A 13,910-nucleotide genomic window follows, 5' to 3' on the forward strand; every position below is an offset into this window, starting at 1 on the left:
AGAAATTATCCAACTACAGATTAAATATATGGCAGATGTGGGACTTAGTGCTCTCTGTTGCATTAAGCCATCCTTGTATATCCACAAGAGAATAGCTTACATCTAATATGAATAATGCTAGAAAAGAGATATGAACAAAGTCTACTTCACAGCAATAACATTCCTTGGTTTGTGTTGATTAGGAGGGTAATTATGGTAAATGATGTAAAAGTCCTTGCTGAAGCAGTGACCTGAATTTTCCTCATTCCTTTTTTGTAGTATAGGTCAACCAAGAATTAATTGGTTTGCTGTATTCTGTCATCCAATTATCATTTCCTTATTATTAAAGCTACTCCTTCACCTACACTAAGTTATGGATTTTATGATGAGGATGTTCCTGCTAATGAAGCTTTCATGGATAAGAATAGCCTCTGTCTCCCATTCCCACTCTGTGCTAACACACAGATTTGTGTGAATCTCAACTAGAGCCAGGTGAACTCAGGTCTGTGCTACAAAGTGGAAAGCACTCACGCATCTCACTGTGCTGCAAAAAATGCAGCAAAGCCAATCCTCTCAACATTTGCTGTTTCGTTTCCTAGGTCAGTACACCTTTGCTGCTAGCTCCTGCTGTCTCTAAACCCAATTAATAAGTAACTACTCCCTAGGAAGTGGAAAATTCTCACTCGGCAGAAGAAATCAAGAACAAATAGAGCAGTGATGGCAGAGTCTGGACCAGCTAAGACACAGCCCCTCAAGTTGTGTTAACTACAGATTCCTATTCTGGCTTCTAGAAATTGTCTGAAGCAATCCCAGAGCTGCAGGTGATTCCTTCAGGAAACACCTTGAGAACAGAGGAATTTTCTTCAGAAGATTGTTAAAGAGCAAATGTGGTGCCTGTCTCTTAAGAAGACAGAAAAGGAGGAGCTGGTAAATGGTAGACCACTAATCCTGGCTTAATTTGGAAAACCACTGGAAGCACAGACTGAAGTTTCTATTTGCAAGGAGACAGTGCAGCAGTAAGTAACAGTCTACACAGATTCATCTGAGAACAACTGCAAAAGAAGTAATTTAACTTTCTTCTGTGACACACCAAGCACTGGGGGGTGAGGTGTAGGTGGGGGAAACAGACTTCAAAGTCTTATCTTCAAAGAAATTCTCACAAGCAAAGCAAACATGATCAGTATGAAATTTCTATATGATTAGTAAGTATCCACTGAGATATTAATCAGTGTCTACCACACAGGATAGCTGTATTTGGTATAGTTCAGTCTCTTTCAGATTCAGTACCACCACTATTTTTATCAATAATTTGTACAATGCAGTAAGGATGATGTTTATAAAACGACTGCAAGGCTATTTGTCAGAATCTTCAAATAATTTTGGGCAAACACATTACTTGATGTGAATTATTTGCAAACAGTTCCCTTGGATTGCTCAAGATATGAAATTTAAGCTTGAGGGAAGGAAAAATGACAAAAACTATCAGGTCTCTGAGGATCAGGCAGTCCATTTGAGTACTTGAAATTACCAGTTCAAAGGCTTGCAATAAGTCATTTTCAGCAGTAACCCAATAGTCAATTGTCTGCTAAGGCATTCCAAAACAAACCCAATCAGTGAAATAGAAACCCACTAAAGTGGAATCAAAACTCATGCTTTTAAGAGACATCACAAGCAATTTTCTGATATATCTATATAGCACACCAAGTGCTGGATTAAGAGCATTGTTTCTTACCCAAAATGTTTGATGTCATCTGATTTTTGTCCAGCACAACACTCTTGTTCCCTCTTACTTGTCCTACCCTCAGGTGACAGCAGTGTCCCTTCTAGACATGGCACCAACTCACCCCCATCTGTAGCAGAATTATCTTTCTGGTACTGGGATTTTCAAAGCACCTGCCACACATTGCTGGCTCAGTCAGATTGACTCAGTCTCAGCATGACTAACAAACCAAAGTTTTTTTTAGTTCTCATTTCTGACAGACAAATCCACTGATAACCATCAAATTTCCTTTTGCTATTTCCTAAGTTCACAAAGTTGCAACAGTCCCACTCACAAAGCTCAGCTCTCTGGAAGTGGCCCTGACCAGCAGCACCTCCTCACAGTTCACACTTGCTCCTACAATGGGGTCATTGTAGGGCATCACTGCTAAGGAGCATTCTCAGTGAATTTGTGCATCCAGCCTTTTTGCAGTCATCATCAGCTTTCTTTCAACCATTTGTTGTATAATATTCTTCTCTGGAGATATTCAAAACTCACCTGAACATGGCCCTGGGTGAACTTGCTTTAGCAGGGGAGTTGGACTAGATGGTCTCCAAAGGTCCCTTCCAAACCCTACCATCCTATGACTTTCTCACTTACTTAGCCCTTGTTCTACCTCCTGATTTTCCTAGCACTCTTCAGCTATTTCAAGTACACTTTACTGAAGTGCCAGTGTCTTCAATTTTCAGCTTTCTCCTGATCTGAAAAAGCAGACAATTCATCAAAGAATTGAATGGTCTGGCAAGAGCTGTCAAAGCAGTATTTAGGAGTGTTCCCTAAAAATCTTCACAAAGCTTTGACTCAAAAGTTATAAGATTGTTTTAATCACGTTTGACACTCCTTCCTTTAACAGACATCATAGATAGATTCCTTTCCAGACACACTAATAACATACATACTTCATAACAATTACTGGGGTGGACCCTCAGCTTTATATGCCTCTTCTTTCCGTAGTCTGAGCTGGAAATAAACTGTTTTCCCTAATATGAGCATGTTAAGCTTTGAGAGCATCCTGTGTTCAGCTACGGTTATTCTCATTATCACTCACTGATTCCTGTAATTTATGCCACCCCTGACCTCCAGCACAATATCAACATCCCTGTAAAAAGCAGAGATATAAGATATGGCAAAAACACAAAGGTGTTACCTCAATTAATATTTATCAGATCTACTTTTCTTCATTTCTCTCTGTTTTTAATATTCTATTTTAGCCATGCAAATGTAGAAATAAATAAATAAGTATTTCACTAATTATTTTTGCTTTCTTGAGCGAAGTCTAGCTCCATTTGATGGTGCTAATGAGCTACCTGCCATGTTTTGTCCTCCAAAACAGAGATTCTTCTCTTGAATGAGTTCTTCTTAAAACCTCTTCACTTAGTTCTAATAATTGTTTTCAACTGCTTGGTTGTCTGGCCTGGAAACTTCAGCTAGCTTAGTTTGCTAAAACATACAAACATTTTTAAGAACATCAATTCTACAGAAATTGTGTTTTTTAAAGGATTATATTATGAAAATATCATGTCTTCCACTTGCTATTTTTGCCAGATTATCTAAGATAATCAGTTAAAACGTAAAGGACTTGCAAACTCAAAACTTAGTCAGTGCTGGAATTTAATCATAAGCTAGAAAACATGCTTACTCAATTTTTGCACCTACATGAAAGGTTAGTCTTCTTATGCTGACCTTCTAATAAACTGCATTGGATACAAGGATTACATGGACCTAAATTATCCATGTAAATTCAGGTGTAGAAAAGCACAGCAGCAGAAGCTCCTGATGCATAGAGAATCAAAGATGCAAGAATAAAATCCCAGCTATCAGTTTGACCTGCCTTAACATGGGACAATCATTTAATCAGTTTCTGTGTAGCAAAGGAGCTGAACCCAGTGCTAGGGAAGTTTCAAAAGGTGTGTAAGTTACTAGAGACAGCCCGTGCACTCTAGAGTTTTGAAAACACATGTTAGGATGGGTCAGTCTCTTCAGTAGCTGAATAGGATTAGCTTAAAGGGTATGGTAGTCAGTGGGTGCTGACTACCTGCGATTGAGAATTAGGCTCTTTCATAAGAAATCAAGTCACTCAAATTGGGAATAGAAAGTTCTGTGCTTGAAATGAGGATTCACTTTTAATAACAGCCAGAATGATTAAGCATATAGCTCAAAACCAAAAAAAGCCCTGACTTGTGTTTGAAAAAGTATCTTGCTCTGATACATCAAGCCATTAACACCGAGCTTTATGAAATTCAAACTCCTTCTCTCTGTCTTTTCAGGGGAGAAATGACCAACAGTAGTGGGGAATGCAGCTTTACAGACATTGACAGATTAGCAAAGACCCTGCAGTTTGGGATCTCCATTCCCACCTTCATTCTGGGGCTGCTCCTCAACACCCTGGCCCTCTATGTGTTCTGCTGCTTTTGGAAGAAACAGACCAAAACCTCAGTCTACATGATCAATCTTGCACTCGCAGACATGTTGCTGATTCTCTCACTCCCACTCAAGATGTACTACTCTGTCACAGAAGCTCCAGGTCTCCTGTGCTCATTCATACAGTCTCTCTACTTCGTCAACATGTATGGCAGTATCTTCATCATCGTCTGCATTACCATCGACAGATACATCTGCATACGGCACCCCTTTGAGGCTCGAGCCAACCAATCCCCCAAATGGGCCATCTTGATTTGTGGCTTTATCTGGGCGGTGGCATGGCTTTGCAGCAGCCCGCTCTATGTGTTCCAAGATACAGAGTGCCTGAAATGCTTCCACAACATGTCAGACATTACATGGAGCATACCCATGATTGTTTCTGTGGAAATCTTTGGATTTCTGATCCCACTCACAGTGATGGTTTTCTGCTGTGCGCAAAACATCTGGACTCTTCTGAATCACAAAAGCCAAGCTGAAAGGCTGGTAGAAAGCAGTGGCTCCTTACGAGTCATTATGAACCTCGTGGTGTTTTTGGTGTGCTTCACACCCATCCACCTTGGGATTTGCCTACAGTGCCTGGTAAGACAGCATGTGATAGAGGATTGCAGTCTGAAACAAACCATCAGCCTCTTCATTCAGGTGTCAATGACATTAGCCAACCTGAACTGCTGCCTGGATGCCATCTTTTATTATTTTGCTACAACAGAATTTCGTGAGAAAACACACCTGAAAATGGTTCTTGAACGATGTCCTGTCTTTAAGCCTTGTCCTGCATAATGGGACTGCCTGCAGTGGAAGAACAGCTCTTCCCAGCTTCCATTTGCTTCACAGGACACTCACAGCATTATCCCTCACATAGCATTTAGATCACCTTGGCTGTTGAGAAGGACAGTGTTTTTCCAGTGAATGTGAACCTGTTCCATATTTTTCTTCCCTTTAAAGAAAAAAGGGGAAAAGTGTTGGAAAAAAGAACCAGCATTAGCAAAGTGACAAAGTGACACCAAAAGAAGCATTAAGCTTGACAGTGTCTGTTGAATGTGAAAGGCTTGCCAGAGAAAAACTCCCTGTATCACTGGAATGCCACTTAAAATCAGCCTTTGTCATTGCTGCATCAGTTTTCCTTTTACCAACATGATCTGAAAGTTGTTGCTAAGGGTGAAAGAGAAATAACTATTCCAAACATTATCTGTAATTTGGAAGGTATCTAAGAGTTAAAAGGCAGCATTTGCTCAAAAGACTGACACTGCCCTTTCCTTCTGTATCTCACAGAGGTCACTGTTGGAGTTTGTTTGCTTTGAACAGCTTGGCCAGCCTGGGATAACAGTGAATGTTCCCTCCCATAAGCATTATACGCTGGTCAGGGCTTCTACATGGGTTAGCAGCCTCTGCTCTTGCATGGCAGACACGTTACCCAGCATATAACCCAAACAGAGCTTCTTGGACACCTGCAGTTCCTTAAGGAACAAACACTTCTGATTACCTTCGCTGAGGAATCAGTATGGTTTTCTCCTGCAATTTAAAAACTGGCTTTGCACGTGAAAACTAAAAAGAACCCCTTCAAATATGGCATTTAGTGAAAGACCATATATGATTAAGTGTATTTCTACATGGCTGTCTTTCTACCAAAGATATAACATGATCATGTGTGAAATTCTTGTCTTCTTATTCTTTCTTGTAGCATGGAAGTTAGGAAAGTAATCCCTGTGTCACAGGAAAATAGAGAGCATCTGTTTGCTATATGCCTCGCTCCCAGCTGGAAGACTATACCAACTCTACCCACCTTATTCCTTAGGGAAGTTCAGCTTGTACTGTACACTTCACAAAACATCTCTGGACATGCCTCAAACCTTCTTGGCCAGCACTTCTGGTATGTCGCCGCCCTTACGCTGTTTGTGAGTTTGGCTCTGACTCAAAAGGGTTTTTCTTGTATCATGCTGGCATGGGTCATGCTCTTATCCAGAAAAACTTTCACATCAAGAACTCCTTTTCTGTGCCTTTTAAAAAACAGCTGTAAAAAAATAGTCCAAGATTATTCATAATCAAGTCTTCATTCCAGAGCAGATGTTCCCTTCATTCAAAATATGAAGAGAAATCACCTTCTGTCTGGAGCAGATCAAAATGAAAAGAGGCCAGTTTTGAAAACAGAATTTGCTGACAATTGATTTCCACAGATACTGATTGAGCAAGTGGGCAGCTGCATATATCTAATAGTGGGCCTAATGTATGAGCAATTTAGAATTTGCTAATATTAAAATTATGACCACAGCTGAGGTACAGACAGAGCTCAGAGGCGAAGAAAAGTTCTCATCACCTTCACCAGTACTTGCAGAGGGGCAAGAGAAAAACTTTCCAAAACTGCAGGTTTTCAAAACATTATTTTACTATTGCCTCAATCAAGCAGAAACTTGCAGCCTTTTCAATATGAGTTAGCCTTTCTTTATCACACATTTCACATTATTTTGCATATGAAATGTGTGAGAAAGAACATGTTCTGCTGAATAATCTGCATATATGAAGTGTATGGTTTGAAAATACATTTTAACTCCCCAGTCTCAATGCAGTGTATGATGCTTATTTACCTTTTTCATCATAAACTTTTACAGCTTTCTCCTTACAACGACTCCAAGACTCATTTGGAGACTTTTCTTCCCAGGAGCTACTTCAGGCTTGTAACTATGGCAGCCAAGAATAACTGAATTAACAGTATTAAACAGAAAAAGTAAAACCAGGAAAGACAATCACACAGAAGTATGGAAGGTGTTATCCAGAGAAGCTTTGTGACATCCTCACAGAAGGTCACAGTCAGTATCGTGGCTGATCTGATCTAGCATTGGAGAAAAACTGACCCCAGCAGTGCCTTTTCCATGGTTTTATGACACTCAGCAAATGCCAGTTTGTTTTATTTCTTTTCTCCTCCAAGACAAAAAGCCACCACTTAGTGATGCTGATGTTGTAGCACTGGTGGTCAATAGCTCTGTTGAAACCATGGCAGAAGACTAAGGAAATACACCAGCTGCCTAAAAAGGAATAGGCAGCAGCAGCTGTGACCCATCACACAATGGTATGATATTTAAACTCAGGGCTAATGAAGCAGGACCTTTGTCTTTAATTATTTTATCACTAAGTGCTTGGAAAAGGTAATTTTTAATCTTCAGAGGAATAGATGCACAGAGGCAGCAGGCACAGAGGGAAAGCATACAAGGACTCATGTGCATGAGTGGATGACAAGTTTGATCTGCAAGGCTAGGGAGAGAGCATTCACTCCTGCTGATGCTCAGTCAGTGTAAACTCACAGCACACTAAGGCAGGGGGAAACTTTCAATCACAGGAAGAAATCAATGGAATTTCTTCAGTGAAGGAAACAGAAGTCAGTTTCTGAAAATCAGCTCTACTGATGGGGAGTGGTGGGACCCACTGTGGCACACACTATGTATGACTGGTCCACAGACTCAGTCTGTTCACATCACACATGGCAGCAAATTTGGAGCACAGAATCTGAAAACTAAATTGGACTTTCCATTTCTTGACAGCAGAGTCATTGGTTGGCCAAACGCGATTTTATGTATAACTCCGTTTGTCTATGTTTTGCTTATTACTTATATAAAAGAGAGCAACCTGTTTAAGGATATTTGAAATTTCAGGGGGAAGGAAGAGCAAGAAGAAAGAAGAGAGCCCAGCTGCACTGGTTTTACAGAGCTTTTACAATAGTCAAATCTTTTAGCACAACAAGAGCAGATATTTTGAGCAAGAAGGTGTCACTTTCAATTCCCTGCTTTTCAAGAGGAACTTCAATTTCAATGATATACTCAGATTCTCTCTTTGACCTGCAGCTATGATCACAGTGCTCTCTAAAGCAGAATTTTACACACAGGCCCCTCTGTGGAATTCATTGTTAATTTTGGAGAATCTCCATTTGGTTGTATTTTTATACCAGGACAAAAGCAATAAAAAATTGTGAAGATTGAGAAGGCGTACAACAATTTTGTTGATGAATAAAACTGAAAAGCATTTGATATTTTAGAAACAATAAAAGCCCTCTTGTCAATGCACAAGTTCACCATTTATATTTTTAGACTGCACAACAGAAGAGGTTTCTTCTCTCCTAATATTATTCTTAATATGCAGAAAAAAGGTAGGAACTTGAATGTGAACACTGCACATAACCAGGTCTCCAGGGACTCAATTGTGCTATAAAGTCAAAGAAACATTGTCTCACTGGGGAAAAAATAAAATCTAATTTAAAAAATAAAAAATAAAATAAAATACAAAATAAAATAAAATATAATATAAAATAAAATAAAATAAAATAAAATAAAATAAAATAAAAATGTCCTAACCAAATCTGCCTAGAATGTCTCTAAAAATTACATTTTCAGTTTTTCTGTCTTCTGTGAACTAAACAAAACCACAGTCCTTAAAGTGCAGCTGTATTTAACCTTAATTTTTGCCTGGCAAGGCTATTTCAAGGCACCTGGATAAGAATATTCACAAAAATCAATTTTGCTTTTATCCAGTCAAGCTTCTCCAACTGGCTCAGACCCCACAGGTCTTTACAACACAGGAGAGGGCTGGCTGCTCTTGAGGGCATTTTTATCAATGGCAGATTACTCCATCATCATTGTACAAGTGGCATTTGTTCAAGACTGAAAATGATCCCCAAGCTGTATGTCATAGATTCACACAGCAACTGAAAGACCATGAAGTGTAGAAGTAGTCTCAACAAAAGAAAAAAGAACAAAACCCAACTTGGGGGGTGGGGGGTGGAGGAATCAACAAAAGTACAGAGGGTTTGTTCTTCAAACTATTTACCTCTCCCTTTGCCTGGTGGGTTATATCATCTTCTTCCTAGGCCTCCTTCCACACAGAATTTCCGATTACTGCCACTCCACTAATACTATAAAAGTACTGTCAGGATAACACTGGACTTCTAGAAAAGTAACATTGCCCCAAAGTCCCTTTGGGATAACACAGCTAAAGGATTTTTTTAAAAACACCCCCCATATTAAATGTAACTTCAATTGGTTTAATGGCAAGTAGACAATATAATACAGAACTTTTTCTTACAGTCTTCATAAAACTGCTTTTATGATACTAGATAATTTACAAGCTGGAAGGCACCTGAGGAAGGATCCAAGTGTAGATCGAAGCATTGTTAGCCTCCTGCTTTCTAGCAAGGGGCTGTGGTAGATGTAGGTGGACACAGACTATATAGAGGTAGTCCAACCTCATTTCATTATGATTAAATATATTAGTTAAAAAACATGAACCAGGCAGGTTTTCCCACCACCATTTTTCCTTTGAAAGCCTAAAAGAGTCGCTGAGGCAGTTTATCATATCAAGTAATTTCAAGTGGTCAGAAATCTTCAGAGTGAGAAGAGTACCCACCTCATTCCCTAAGGCAGCTTCCAGGTCACAAAAGGAAGCTGAAACAGGTTTGAAGACTGAAACTGATTGTCAGAGAGATAGCATCCTGAACTTCACATCTTTGGGCACTGCTGTAAGCAGTATTTTACCCAAAGGTTCTTCTCCAACACAACTTAACCTCCAAAATGCATGCAAACCAAAGGAAGATAGATTGATGCTACTCAAAGGCACAGACTTCTGCCTCTCTCATCAAAATGGGTTTTGCAGGGTTTTGGGGTTGGATGGGTTTTTTGGTGTTTGTTTGGGTTTTTTTTCACATTCAGAACATTTTCCACTTCAGGCTAATTCCTTCCTACAAGTCTTGGGAGCTTTCTCCATCCTTCCACCCAAACACAAGGAGAGGAACTGTGGAGAAGCAGTACCCTTTGGGGAACTAGCAAGTCTAAAGGGAGAAAATGGAGAACAAAGAGCCTAACAGCCCTGCATACAATCCTCCCATTCTGGTAGTTGCTATGAGAACCTTGCAGGGACTTGCTCAGCACAAGTGGCAAATAGTAGTAGCTCAGACAACTCTTTTATGAAGCTAGGAGGATGATGAGACCTTGGCTGCCACACACCAAGGGGAATTATCATTACAAAGAGAGGTAGAAATGTTACACCAAAAATTGAGACAGCCATCTTGGTTCGATTTCAAATTAGCATCCTTGCTAAGCATGGAAACACAGAGACAAGCTATACACACACTCTTTGCTCTGGCTGCTCTTCTAGCACTGCCAAAATAGGGAGCTTGGAGAGAAAAACTCAAAGGCTCAGTTACCAAAAAAGCGTAGCGGCTTCTCTTACTCTTGAGCTGGTTGTCCTCTGTGTGGGAGAAGAAAGGCCCAGAGGAAAAGAGGATGCTGTGGAAAGTGGTTATCACAGAGGGTGAGCTGAGCCTATTTCTATGAGAAGCTGTCCCATGACAGAAGCCCAAAATGACTTTAGTTCAGAGATGCAAACTTGTTCCTGCAATAAAAAACACAGCAGGCACAGAGAGCCCCTTCGACCCCTCTTCTTGCCAAAGCAAGATTTTGTATATCTCCCCAGAGGTGTCCTCTAGCTGCTCTGTGTGAGTGTGCCCACCCAGCTCTTTCAGAAGTTGTGCCCTTTCAAGTGCATCATACATCATGACTCCCACCCTACCCTCACACAGGAGACCCTGTTCCTCACATGGGACAGGACTCGGTGGGCACTATTGTGTGGTGCCCACCTCGTTGCTCAGTGGAAGTGGCCACTGTGTTGTAGGCACAAAACTGTGGAAAAGCACAAACAATAATTTTTTGTGCAGCTGATGACAGAGCAATGGCTTGACCACAGTCCCACCCACACACTCTGCACAGCACTGGAATTATGAACATTACCTTGATTTTGTGCCTGATAGGAGGCAAGAGAGTTCAACATCAAACAACAGGGACAGATCAATGGGTTTGTCCTCCTCACCATCTCCTCTCCTAAGAAGGGTCACCTTTGGGTAAGATGTGTTACCTCAGCTATGCTGAGTGCTTCCCCAGGAGCTGGAGTTTGTCATTGCAATCCTATTTTAGAGCTATATGGTTAGTCTGTAACTTAGTGTATTTATCACTGACAATCACAAAGAGTCTGTACATGTTGCATATGAAGAAACAGCACTATCATGCACCCAACTGATTCTTTGGAATGTAGCTGGACCTAATGGCCTCAAGCACAAAGCAACCATCTCCTGTCATTTATCTTTTCCTTACCACAGCTCACTGCTTCTGCAAGTTCTCTATTAGCCAGCATTCCAGACCCCAGCCCCAGACTCACAAGCAGTGTCCAGCTTCCCATTGTGCAAGGAGCATCCCACAAGCATGACAGATCCTCTGTAGGCAGACAGATGCTGCTACTACGGCAGCCCTCTTGCAGCCTACTTCATGGCTCCCAGCTCATGCCCAGAAGTGCTGCCAAGGGCCCGTGGCTGCTTGTGAGCCATTATGTTTGCAGGGGATTTGAAAAATTGGCTGGTGTTTCCCTCCCTTAGTGAAACAGAGCAGTTTCAAGGACAGGCAGAGCTCCTTGTTAAAAGAATAAGGGGGAAACTACTTTTGGTTCATTTTAAGGTCCTAGTTTTCTGCTTTCTCTTCATATTTCCTGCAACCTGGAAATCAATGCTTAGGAGTAAGAGACAGACATTGTTCCACAGCTGATCTTTGTTCCAACCAGCACTGCACTTACTTGCTTTTGTGCATGGATAAAATCCTGTTGCAGCTCTGGAAATCACAAACAGCAGCATTGATACATAAAATCACCACATCAAGACCACAAACCAAAAGCACTGCTCTCCTTTCAAAAAATGCAGCTTCACGTGCACACAGGAGGCATTTCAGCTGAAGCCAAGAGAGAAAACAGAGAATGGTCATATGAGATACATACAGATATACATATATAAAAATAGGTTTTATCCTTTGTACAGTGTGCTGAAATGAAACTAAGGTATCATTTTGGCCCCTCACAGCAGTGCCAGGGCTCAGTGGCACTTCTCAGTTTCCCAGAAGTCCTTCCTTTCAGCACCTCTATTTTCTAGTGGTATTTTACCACATGGTAAATATGCCACACTGTTTCCTGAGTAAAGCAACCGCTGCCACTCCAAGTGAAGCACCCTACTGAAGTGTCAAATAAAGAAACTATTGAGGCTCCTCAACAGTCACTGGAGAGCTGCTGGCATCTCCAGCAAGCAGTTCAACTTTCTACCATCCGGATTGCCCTCAGCAAGAACCAGTCCTTCATCCCCAAGGACAGAAGGCTGCTGAGACATCTGGGCTCTCAGATCGTCTGTCTGTGTACTCTGCATCTGTTAGATACTTGTATATCTGTATCCTGCAGATGAAACCATACAGCTGCTTATTAAGCAACTCTTCCACCCCAATCAACTCATTACTGAAAAAGAGGCAGCCAATACTTATGCCAGAAGCTGTCTGAGCTCTGGAAAGCAGACTATGGATGGCTGCTCTTGTAGGGTAAGAAGAGTTCAGCCAGTCATTAGTATCTATATTAAATCTAATTGCCTGGGGTTATGGGGTGAGGGGGAGGGGAAGGAAAAAAAAATCTGTTGAACTTCTGATAGTTTAAATCTGTTTATTTACTGAGTAAACATAATTCTGATTCATCTCACCTTTGCTCAAGTTAACATTGCCTGGGAGCTTTCCTCAGTATTTCCAAGAATCACATCAATGCATGTGGAAAATGCCTGTTGTTTTAGGACATACTAATATCTCAGATTTGAGCCTTTTACAGAACATTACCTTTTCTCTGCTCCTACAGCAAGTCTTTTCCAAGGGCAAGCAATTCTTGTCCAGTTGAAAGCAAGGCTCACCCTCAGTTCCTATGGCAGTTGAAAAAAAATGCTGAAATATTGGAAAGTCATCAAAATGACCACACTGGATTCTTGCAAATCTCTGTCCCTCTTTTCCCACGGCACTGTGTATTCTAAAGTATACACAGCGCATTGGAGTTCCAGTAAAATCAGAGAACTCTGTATATCTCCACCTCTTCTCCTTCTAACTTCCCAAGATCATACTGCAAAGCAGGGCCCTGTGACTTCATTGCCTTGAAACTAAAGGTAATCATTCGACTGATTCAAATACCCCAAATCTGAACTGGGGCAAGTGTGATTTTTATTCTCTTCTAATTTTTATGTAACACCAAGAGCTAAGCTCAATAAAAACAGTAAGATTATTACAGGATCACCTTCAAAACCTGCTTCTCTTTAGCTTTTGTAGTAGCAACAAAGATACCCTGAGATTTAAATCCTTTTCTTAACAGTAGACATAATGACTCATTTTGAGTCACAAACTTCTCTAAACAAATCTGTCAGATTTACACAGCAAGACCTGTTCTTTCTCCTGTTTTGACTTCCAGTCTTGGAAATTGAGCATGGGGAATACACAGCTGGATCACTTCTTATTAATCCATCCCTGTCAAACAAATTCTGTGTGGCTAAACTTTGTAAAAGTCCATTTCTCTGCTGTTTTCTGGCAAAACACAAACATAAGAAAGGACCAAAGCTGGTGCACAGCCAGAGCCTTGCCAGCAAAGATGATGACAGTGTGTGAGAACAAGCACCTGCTCCCATTCCACACTCACTCTGGAAAGCAAATGCCTGCTTTCCCTTACACCATTATTCATAAAGAGCACAGCGTAATGCTTCAAATGTCATCACTTGCTGATTTCAGTCTAACTCAGGGGGAATTGCCCCTCTGTTGGCTCAATAGCGTAGGCAGGAGAAAAAGATGAGCAAAAAAGTCAAAACATTCTGGTATCTCCTAATGCCACCAAGAATCAGGTCCAGTATGTAAAAAAAGATATTCAGGCTGAACTTTAGGAGAGATTT

At 40.8% G+C, this 13,910-nt stretch overlaps 1 protein-coding gene across 1 annotated transcript; it reads left to right on the forward strand.

Moving 5' to 3' along the window:
- Nucleotides 1–4,012: 4,012 nt before the first annotated feature.
- Nucleotides 4,013–4,936, forward strand: GPR55 (G protein-coupled receptor 55). Its single transcript, XM_054386283.1, has one exon. It carries the CDS (start codon nt 4,013–4,015, stop codon nt 4,934–4,936), a length of 924 nt encoding a protein of 307 aa, XP_054242258.1.
- Nucleotides 4,937–13,910: the final 8,974 nt, after the last annotated feature.

This window comes from Indicator indicator, chromosome 13 (genome assembly GCF_027791375.1).
Source record: "Indicator indicator isolate 239-I01 chromosome 13, UM_Iind_1.1, whole genome shotgun sequence".
Lineage (NCBI taxonomy): Eukaryota > Metazoa > Chordata > Aves > Piciformes > Indicatoridae > Indicator > Indicator indicator.